Below are 10,381 nucleotides of genomic sequence, written 5' to 3'. Positions count from 1 at the left end.
GTGAAGTTGCAAGTCTGGTTTTGCTTTACTGGCTCTGGGAGCCCAGTGCTACAGGGTGCATGATGTCTGCATGGGAACAGCAGGACACCTGCTCCAGAGTGTGAACTGCTCTTCCGGGCACTCAGTGAGGATGCAAATACACTGGCCCAAAGGCTTGGGCCTGCACCAATTCCGGCTACCCTGGTTCTTACTCTTGTAACATCTTGGGGTGAGTTCCTCCAAGTGTTGCCTCCCCAAACAATCAAATGAATAGCTGTGCACAGGGGCAGACGCTCTTCCATTATCCGTGGAAATTCTGCAATAGCGTTACTGCCTCCAGAGCACCAGGCCCCTTTCTCCCACCAGGTACTCCTACTGCACGGAAGGAGCCAGAGTATGATCTTGGTGTAATCTGTTTATTCAGACCCTGTACCCAGGTCCTGTTTCCCTGGAGAGTGGTAGGAACAAAGCAGTGCAGGCAGCTCCCTTACACAGAAACTTCAGGTAAGGTACCCCGGCCCTTTTCCACAAAGCAGCTATTCTGCAGCTCTGCCACTGCCTAGAGCTCACAGCCAGCTCTCTGCAAAGTGCTCAGCACAGCACCTTGTCCCACCCAGCTCCTGTAGGCTTCTCCTGGGAAAGCCCTTCAGCACCACGCCTCCTAGGAGCAGATGGTTTGTCAGATGGCCCTGTAAGTCAGTCCTCCACCCCACCCCCGTGCATCCAGGTGCTTTGCATCACAAGTCTCAGCTTCCCCTTCTGTTAGACTGAAGGGGAGTGCTGAAGCCCATCCATTCACTTTAACTCAGGCTGCCATCATCTCTGCATCCATGACCCCCTCAGCTCCTTTCAACAGGGAAGGGTATGTCTACGCTGCCGGCTTAGCCTGTGTTCTTACATGGGTTTTAGCCTAGCATCCCCACACAACCCTTAAAAAACATGCTTGCTTGCCTAGCTGGGGTTATTATTTATATTATGGTAGCGTCCAGGAGCCCCACTGGTGGACCAGGCCCCCATCGTGCTAGGTGCTGTACAAAAGATGGTCGCTTCCCCAGAGTTTACACTGGGTTAAAGTCGTGCTCCAACCGCCTCACTGTCCAGCGAGGATGCCGCAACACATGTGTAGCTGAGCTGGGGTTTAGATAATCCCTGCCGGTTTATGTACATCCTTCATTCCATGCATCCTGCTCCATGTTCTGGGCAGCTCAGCGCAGTTCTGCTGAGCAGTCAGAGAAGTTGCCCACCAGTAGGATGCTAGCTGGGTTAACCTCTGGTGTGCATATAGCAGGGAGCCTAAGTTTGGGAGAAGCACCCAAAACATTCCCTTGTATGAGAAGCTCTTGCAGAGGCTGGTGGGGTGGGGATCCAGCAGATGGCTGTGCAGAGCAAAGGTGCACATTACAAACCTAATGACCATCTCCCATGAGGCAAAGGCTGGCACCTGACAACTACCTGCCCTTACTACAGGGCTGTCAACTGAGCACCCGTCCCAGCCTCAAGCGCAGAGCCCACAGTCCTCCATCACAGGCTTTTGAGCAGGGACCCAAATGGGTTTTAGCCTGGGGCAGATGGAGGAGATCCCAGCAGAAGGGGGGTGGAGTCACAGGAACAGACTGGCCTGGCATGGCCAGCTCCTCACACAGGTCTGCTTCCTTATGCAGGAGTTCTGGAGCCATTGCTGGTCTCCCCAGGTCTGCAAGATGATGTGACCCCACCACGCTGGGCTAGCCATCCTGCATCAGAAGCCCTGGGCTACATATAGGCAATGCATAGCAACTGCAGCATGCAAAAGGTGTCATCAGTCTGCCATGAATTAACTCCCCTCCAAGACCCACTGCTGCCATCTGTGGGTCAGCAACTTGTGCTAAAATGCTGTCTGTTGTCATTAGCCCCTCCATCTGTATTCTGTAATAACAGTGAAGCCACTAGCAGGAACAGCTCTTCCAACTGTGCTGGATCCATGGCATGGCACGGCACCAGCTGGAGGGGGCAGAAGTAAGAATTGTGCAGGGCCTGAAGTGCCGTAGCTACAGGTGTTGCTGGCTAAGAACACTTCCACCACAAAGGGGTCTGGGAAAGACAGACAAGCTCTCCCACAATACACCACAAACCAATTCCTAGAGTGGCTCCAGCACCCTGGCATACACCCTCAGAAATCCTAGCGCCGAACCCCTGCCATTGCCATGTGACTGTGAACATGGCTATATGGGTCTGGATCGTGTGGGGCTCTGCAGGGTGGACACTCACAGACAGGCCTGGCAAGCAGGAATTCACAGGCATGGGAGTCCAGACACGCCTACACTCTGCCATGTGGACATCCCCAAAGTGACCAGGAACTGCTGGGGGATTCAAGCCCTGAGACTCCTCAGGGGAACAAAGCAAAGGCCGGCCCTCCTCATTGATATTGGGCTAAGTTTTAATACAGTTAACTCAGGTGATTGGCACTTGGATCTAGGCACCCTGGTTAGCCTAGCCCAGGTGTGAATGTCCCTACTGCAAGCCCTATCTGCATTACTGTGTCTACACTTCCCTGTGCATGTCTGGTCTGGAAGCAGATCCTGTAGTTCTTTGTTTTGAGATGCTGTACGATTCCTTCCCAGTCAATGATGGAAGAACCCATCTGTCCTTCGGGATGCATTGTGGGAAAGCACTGGAGGACTATGAGCACTGAGGGGACTTTGCCTGTGTCCTCACTGCAACATGTGTGAGTTTTAACCTGAGTTTAACGACAGTCTGAGCTCTAATATATACCCCCAGCTGTGTAAACTAGCCTGGGATTAAAGCACCCTGAATCATGGGTCAGAAGACTTTCTGTGTGGGTAGTAGGGGATTGGGCTAAAACCCAGAGGAAAGCCTGGGTTAACTGTGCAGCAAAGACAAACCCACATTGTGTGTGACAGGGTAATGGGGTTGGGTTTTGAGGCCTGATTTCCCTCGGGCTCTGCAGAACCATTTTCTGTTCCTCCACTTCAAATATTCCTGGTGAACACCTGCAGCGGAGCTCTCAGCCGGGATGGCCTCACTCATCCACAGCTGCAGCTCTGGCGTGGATTCTCTGGTGCCGGGTGAGAGCTGACTTGTTGCTGAAGCTCTTCCCACACTTGGCGCAGTGGAAGGGCCGTTCCCCGGTGTGGGAGCGCTCGTGAATGGCGAGGTAAGCCAGGTACTTGAAGCTCTTCCCGCACTCGGCACAGGGGTAGGGCTTCTCCTGTGTGTGAGTCCTCTGGTGCACTGTCAGGGTGGAGAGCTGGCTGAAGTGTTTCCCACACTCAGCGCAGGGGTAGGGCCGCTCACCCGTGTGGGAGCGCTGGTGCTTGGTCAGGTCCGCGGGGCTGGTGAAGGTTTTCCCGCACTCAGCACAGGAGAAGGGTCTCTCCCCTGTGTGCAGTCGCTGGTGTGTGGTCAGAGCGCAGAGGTAGCCGAAGCGTTTTCCACACTCCCCACAGGGGTAGGGCCGCTTGCCTGTGTGGATTCTCTGGTGCTTGCTCAGCCCTGTCCTGGTGGTGAAGGTCTTGCCACACTCCGCACAGGGGAAGGGTCTCTGCCCTGTGTGGGCTCTCCGGTGCCTCACAAGCGTGGAGAGGTGGCCAAAGCGTCTCCCGCACTCAGTGCATGGGTAGGGCCTCTCCTGCGTGTGAGTCCTGTGGTGCATCTTCAGGTTGGAGAGCCGGTTGAAGCGCTTCCCGCACTCGGCGCAGGGGTAGGGCCGCTCGCTCGTGTGGGAGCGCTGGTGCTTGCTGAGGTCCGAGCAGCTGGTGAAAGTTTTCCCGCACTCGTCACAGGGGAACAAGCCCTCCCCTGTGTGGGTTCTCTGGTGCGTAGTCAGCGTGCAGAGATAGCCAAACAGTTTCCCGCACTCTCCACATGAGTAGGGCTTCTCGCGCGTGTGGCTTCTCTGGTGGGTTTTGAGATGCGCTGGACAGCTGAATCTCTTCCCACATTCGGCGCAGGGATAGCGTCTCTCTTTCTCATGGACCTTGCCATGCGCCATGAGCTCCTGCTTTTCCCTGAAGCTTTCCCCACAGTCTCGACATCTATGGTATTGCTCTTCGTGAAGGTCCCCTGCGGTCTGAGGTCTCCCCTGCGCAAGGAGCTGGGTTAGTCTCCTGAATCTGCTGCATTGTTCCTCTGGGGGGCCTGGCTCCTTCCCTGCTGGGATCTTCTTCTGCCTCTTGCAGGCTCCTCCCTGCTCAAGTGTGTGGGTAACGCTCTCCCCTGATCCACTCTGTGATACGCTGGGGGGCAGCACCATTTCAGGCCCTTCGTTGCGAGGCTTCTCTTCAGCCTGGCTCAGGATTCCAGCACCTGCTGGATGGAAGAGAATCCAGAGATTATTTCATCTCTCATATGTCCAACGGTGGGAGTGACTGCACAGCCCTCCATGGGAGAGACCCCCAGGAGGAGCCCCTCTGTCCGCTGCACATTAATAGGGGGCTATGGAGGGGCACAACCAGGAAGCCCTGTGTCTCTGTCTCCTTCCTCTTCCCCCCGTGCCCACAATAACTTTTCTCCGCCAGTCCCATCACTTCCCCTCCAAACTCCCTCTGCCCCCTCTCTGTCCCATCTCTTTAGCTCTTCTTCCACCCACAGACTCCTTATCCCTGGCCCTCTCCTTTTCTTGGCTCCCATGTACGTGAGGGATCACCCCTCCTGGTGCTTGAGTTGGATCCTCTGTGGGAGGAAGCTGCTGGCAGGAGATTCTCTGGGAGGAGTCCAAATGTTGGATCTCGCTCCTCCACTTGGTCCATCAGAGCCCAGATGTGTTAGCATGCTGCAAAGCCCATCTCTTTATCTTCTCACTAAGGCTGTGAGGAGGGGGCGGGCTGAGATGGATGTATTTACTGTGGGTGTTTTTAAGGTATAGGATATGCACTCAGAGCACCCTGAGTTGGGTTATAAAATTTGAAAATAGTGCTACTCATAAATCCTGCTCTCCAGTCAGGCCCCAATTCATTCATTCTTCTGCAGATCAATCTCCTTGTAAATTGCACTAACCAATCTCTTTGGAGCCCCTGCCATACTAGACAGGGCTGCTGTCCAGGCTATTTTTAGGCAGTGATCACGCTCCCCACCCATATCCACTTCCACATTAGAGATGACCGAACAACAGAAAGATATCTTTGCAAACAACTTTAAAGTTTCAAAGTTGTTTTGTTCCCCGGGGTCAAAATGGACCATTTGGGGGGGGTTACATAAGAATGGCCCTACTGGGTCAGACCAATGGTCCATCTAGCCCAGTATCCTGTCTTCCAACAGTGACCAATGCCAAGTGCTTCAGAAGGAATGAACAGACCAGGCAATCATCGAGTGATCCATCCTCTGTCGTCCACTTCCAGCTTCTGGCAAACAGAGGTTTAGGGACACCCAGAGAGAGCACGGGGCTGCATCCCTGACCATCTTGGCTACTAGTCATTGGTGGACCTATCCTCTAGGAACTTATCTAATCCTTTTTCGAAACTTGTTACAGTTTTGGCTTGAGTTGGTGTCAGGGTTCCCTCCCCACTCTGAACTCTGGAGTACAGATGTGGGGACCCACATGAAAGACCCCCTAAGCTTATTTCTACCAGCTTGTGTTAAAAACTTCCCCAAGGTACAAATTCTTCCTTGTCCTTGGACTGTATTGCTGCCACCACCAAGTGAGTTAGACAAAGATTCAGGAAAAGGACCACTTGGAGTTTCTGGTTCCCCAAAATATCCCCCCAAGCCCCTTCACCCCCTTTCCTGGGGAGGCTTGAGAATAATATACCAACCAAATAGGTAAACAAGGTGAGCACAGACCAGACCCTTGGGCTTTTAGGACACTAAAAACCAATCAGGTTCTTAAAAGCAGAACTTTATTATAAAAAAGTAAAAGAAACACCTCTGTAAAATCAGGATGGAAGGTAATTTTACAGGGTAATAAGATTTAAAACACAGAGGATTCCCCTCTAGGCAAAACTTCAAAGTTATAAAAAACAGGAACAAACCTCCCCCTTAGCACAGAGAAAATTCACAAGCTAAAACAAAAGATAATCTAACACATTTCCTTGCTTTACTTACAATTTTTGTAATCTTAGATGTTTATGTCAGGTAGGGTTTTAGGAGAGGTTTTTGTCCTGCCTGGTCCCGCTCTCTGTCCCGAGAGAGCACACAAAGAGAGCACAAACAAAACCTCCCCCCACAGATCTTCCCTTATTGGTCCTTTTGGTCAGGTGCCAACCAGTTTATTTGAGCTTTTTAACCCCTTACAGGTAAAGGAGGGATTGTATGCTATCCTTAGTTGTATGTTTATGACAGTTGGGTTTCTGACTTTAAATACAAATATTTTATGAAAATCATAACAAATATTTTATTTATGTAGAAGTAGGTTTTACGTGATGGAAATTTAGCTCAAGAGTCTGATTTTAAATAGGCACAAAAATGGCAAATGTCAGCAACATTCACAAAAAGTTTCAATTCAGAAAAAGTTATTTTTCACCAAAAAAAGAACTTGTGTTAGAGCAGCCTCTTTAGAGATACCAGCTGTTCTGTGTGCACTATTCTGCAGACCTACCCCTCAGCAAGAGCCTAGGGAACGGACCACAGGACTCTGTGTTACGCCACAGGGAGCTAGAGCGAGAATCTGGACAGGTGTCTCCGCTCAGAGTCAGTTTGCTGAGCTGAGGATGTCACAGCTGGGCAGCACAGCACTGCCCTCTGCGGTGCTGGGTTTCATTCTGCAGGTGGTATCTCACTCCTGCGTATATCACACCACTGCCCTCAGACATTCCCCGAGCCCAGAGAATGGCACTGAGCCTGAGAGGGGATGGATTCCATTTCCTGTACTCCCCGACCAGAGATCCCAAGTCCCAGGGACGAGAAGACACAGAACCGTCTGACCGGGTGTGAGTGGATGGCAAGGACTAGGGGCTGGACAGTTAAGGAGTGGCCATTCAGACTAGACACCCCCCTTGCTACTAAGGCACCAGAGCCAAGGATGATGGACTGTGACTCTGATAAAGCTAGTAAAGAAGCCATCCTGGCCCACTTTGCTGTGTGTGAGGGAAGCTACAGGCAAAGACTCAAGCCCCTAAAGACACTCCCTTGCCAGAGACTGACAATAGGCTGAAGTGACTGTGCAGATGCTCGATGAAGCCAGGTGAACAGCATAAAGAAGCAGCTGGAGAACTACCACCTGTGCATGCTGAGACTGCAGGAGCCCGTGTCAGGAAAGGAGCATCTACCACTCAGGTAGGCGAGCAGCAGTAAGGCTGGCAGAGCAGAACCTCTGGACTTGCAGAAGCGGGGATGTAAAGCCAAAGACTGATGGGGGATATGCTGCGCCTCAGGAGAGTGTAAAACATCTGGGGAAAAGCTGCCAAGGGCCCAGACAGGTCACCTGCTTTGCTGGCAGCACCCTGGCCACTCAGGTCCTGGCTGGCACCACACGTAAACAAGACATAATTAGGGCTGGGTTAATCCCGCCTTGTAAGTGATGGTAAAAATGCGACTGGCAGAGGGGTACGAGTTGCACACAATCGGAGTAGGGTCAGGGATGCTGGTCACAAGCAGGGTGGTATCTAACGCTGGCTAAGAGATCATTCTTGGTCTGGACTCCCCAACTTTCCTGCCTTGGTTCGGCCAGCAGGGAGCTGCAAGGTGGCTAACAGGTCTCGGGTTGACAACAGGATGGGATCTTGGGCTGAGAGGGGCCACTGGGCCTTGGGAGTGACATGAGCGGGGAAGGAAATCCTGTCAGAGCTGCCAGCAATGGGGAGGAAAATGAGAGAGTTTTGTGTTAGACCCAGCAAGCCAGGATATTGGGCCTGTAGGAAGTGGGAGGTTCCAGAGAGGCCCCAGCCCCAGAATCCCCCTTCCAAACATCAGTGGCAGCAGCTGGAGCGAAGGTGGAGGAGACATCTCAGTATGAAGGTGACCAGTGTATCAAGGGAACAACACCCTCTCCCTGGAGGATTCACAGGGAAAATGCTGGCCATGCCCAAGAGCTGCAGGGATGATGGCCTCTCACCTTGGGCACTAGCCCATGGGCCTGGTATCCGAGGCAAAAGAAAACTTATGCCTGAGTTGGGCAGAGATCTCCTTGGCCCAGCACAGCCCAGGCTATGCTGACCCATTGCCAGATGTGGATGGACAGGCTGTTTCCTGCCCTGCTCACAAGGGCCAACTCTTTTGCAGCCCCTTCCGATTGTTTCTGTTCCTCCCCAGTGGAGAGCACTGGATGCAGCGAAACCATCACACCGGAGTCCGGGCACCGCTCTAGCCTTGGGATCAGGAACTTTGTTACCATGTGCCCCCAAGACATTCCCAGAGAGGGATACGTATCGAGGAAGAGCAGCAGCAAGTGCTGAAATGGGCTGGGTGGGTATCCAGGCCAAGGCGGGTATCTAGGCCAAGGCGGGGAGAACCCACTCATTGGACATAATAGCCCTGGAAAGGTGAAAATTCCTGTCCGACAGCATCTGCACAGAGCCCTGAGTCAGGTTAGGCAGCAGGAAACACAGAGCCCTCTGCATTAGAGCTCCCACCATTGCTACCCAGCAGGGGCTGCCCTGGGGATGGATCACAGCTCTAGGGATTTCCTCTCGAGTCCCAGGCCACAGGCACCCCAGTAAGAGTCTACTGCCTCAGGCCTTCCTGCAGAGGATTCTAGGTCCTCTCTGCAACGGAGACTGTCATGGTCTGAATCCCCTGCATCCCTCCCCAGCTGAGAAGGACCTGCCCCCAGACCTCAGGAAGTGGATGGGGGTGGGGAAGGGCACCCGCTGGGTAACGCCATTGAAAAGGACACCACAAGGAGGGTTCGCTGCTGCTGGCTATGGGGCCACCCAGCTCCCACAGTCCCATCCCCACTGCCTGGGCCACTTGTCACCTAGGAGACACCCACTGGCCACCCCAACCCCACACACTGCCTCCCAAGTTTTCCAGGCAGCAATCCTGCTGGGGAGCCCCCACCCTGGCCTGAACCAGCCACTCCCCTGTTCTCCACACACACACTCAGCCCGAGGGACTCCCTTCCACATTGTTCCCTCAGTGCTCCCGGGAAGATCTGCCCCAAGCCCCTTCACAAGCTGGTTACCCATTTCTTGTCCAACTCTGGGCTCCTTTTCAGGGGCACCTGGCAGCTCGTAATTCCTCAGTGCTGTCTCCTCCAGGATTCCCCATGCGGGATGGGGCTGTGGTGGCTCCAGCTGGGCGCTTTGAGATTCCCATAATACTTCAGGGGCGTCCATCTTCTCTGGGATCACGTCCTCAACCTTCACATGCACTGTGACCTGGGAACCAACCACATGGGTCACTGGGCGGTCAGGGGCTGGGGGGACGTTGGGGGATGTATGGATGGGGGGCAGAGTCAGCTCTGACCATTCCAGAGCCAAATGCAGTGGGGAAGAGCAGGAGACAGACGCCACAATGAAGCACAGCCAGGCCCCTCCCTGCCCCCAGCTCATCCCCCCCACCTGTAACCCCAGCTCCCTGCCCCCCAGCACAGCTAGGCCCCTCCCTGCCCCCCAGCTCATCCCCCCCACCTGTAACCCCAGCTCCCTGCCCCGCAGCACAGCTAGGCCCCTCCCTGCCCCCCAGCTCATCCCCCCCACCTGTAACCCCAGCTCCCTGCCCCCCCAGCACAGCTAGACCCCTCCCTGCCCCCCCAGCTCATCCCCCCCACCTGTAACCCCAGCTCCCTGCCCCCCCAGCACAGCTAGACCCCTCCCTGCCCCCCAGCTCATCCCCCCCACCTGTAACCCCAGCTCCCTGCCCCCCCCAGCACAGCTAGGCCCCTCCCTGCCCCCCAGCTCATCCCCCCACCTGTAACCCCAGCTCCCTGCCCCCCCAGCACAGCTAGACCCCTCCCTGCCCCCCCACCTGTAACCCCAGCTCCCTACCCCCTAGCACAGCTAGGCCCGTAGCTCTGCCCCCACCTGTAACCCCAGCTCCCTGCCCCCCAGCACATCCCCCCCACCTGTAACCCCAGCTCCCTGCCCCCCAGCACAGCTAGACCCCTCCACAGTAACCCCAGTTCCCTGCCCCCCAGCACAGCCAGGCCCGTAGCTCTGCCCCCACCTGTAACCCCAGCTCCCTGTCCCCTAGCACGCCAGGCCCCAGCTCCCCGCCCGGCCGCAGGGAAACTCGGGAGGCCGGTTCCCCCACACAAAGCTTCTGCCCCGGCCAGCACAGGGTTAATCTCTCCGCGCGGGGATTGGCAGAGATCGCTGCCAGTCAGATCTGGCCCCGCCCTCTGCCCAGCAGAGCCCGTCTCCAGGGCAGGCGAGCTCAGACCACGTGGGTGGGCGTCGGGCTCGGGAGAGGCTCAGTCCGGCCCTGGGGCGGAGCCTGCCCCGGACCCCACCATCCTCCCCTCGGAGTCCCGGGTCCGGCAGGGGGCGCTGGGGAGGGGCCCTGAAGCCTTGGGCTGGCGCTGCGCGTG

At 55.2% G+C, this 10,381-nt stretch overlaps 1 protein-coding gene across 1 annotated transcript; it reads right to left on the bottom strand.

Moving 5' to 3' along the window:
• Positions 1-707: 707 nt before the first annotated feature.
• On the bottom strand, positions 708-9,558 carry LOC122463613 (zinc finger protein OZF-like). The gene is made up of 3 exons (XM_043534447.1): positions 9,552-9,558; positions 9,035-9,230; positions 708-4,287 (listed from the first exon to the last, which is right to left on the bottom strand). Exons 2-3 carry the CDS (start codon positions 9,186-9,188, stop codon positions 2,999-3,001), a joined length of 1,443 nt encoding a protein of 480 aa, XP_043390382.1. The 5' UTR covers positions 9,189-9,230; positions 9,552-9,558; the 3' UTR covers positions 708-2,998.
• Positions 9,559-10,381: the final 823 nt, after the last annotated feature.

This window comes from Chelonia mydas, chromosome 23, assembly GCF_015237465.2.
Source record: "Chelonia mydas isolate rCheMyd1 chromosome 23, rCheMyd1.pri.v2, whole genome shotgun sequence".
NCBI lineage: Eukaryota > Metazoa > Chordata > Testudines > Cheloniidae > Chelonia > Chelonia mydas.
Note: the sequence above shows the minus strand (reverse complement) of the source record. Positions and strands in the feature narration are given on the sequence as shown.

Coding starts and splice junctions, on each gene's coding strand:
- LOC122463613 (XM_043534447.1), bottom strand. CDS start 9,188: ATGGACGCCCCTGAAGTATTATGGGAATCTCAAAGCGCCCAGCTGGAG. Junction 4,288..9,034: donor CAGAGTTGGACAAGAAATGG/GTAACCAGCTTG, acceptor TCTTCCATCCAG/CAGGTGCTGGAATCCTGAGC.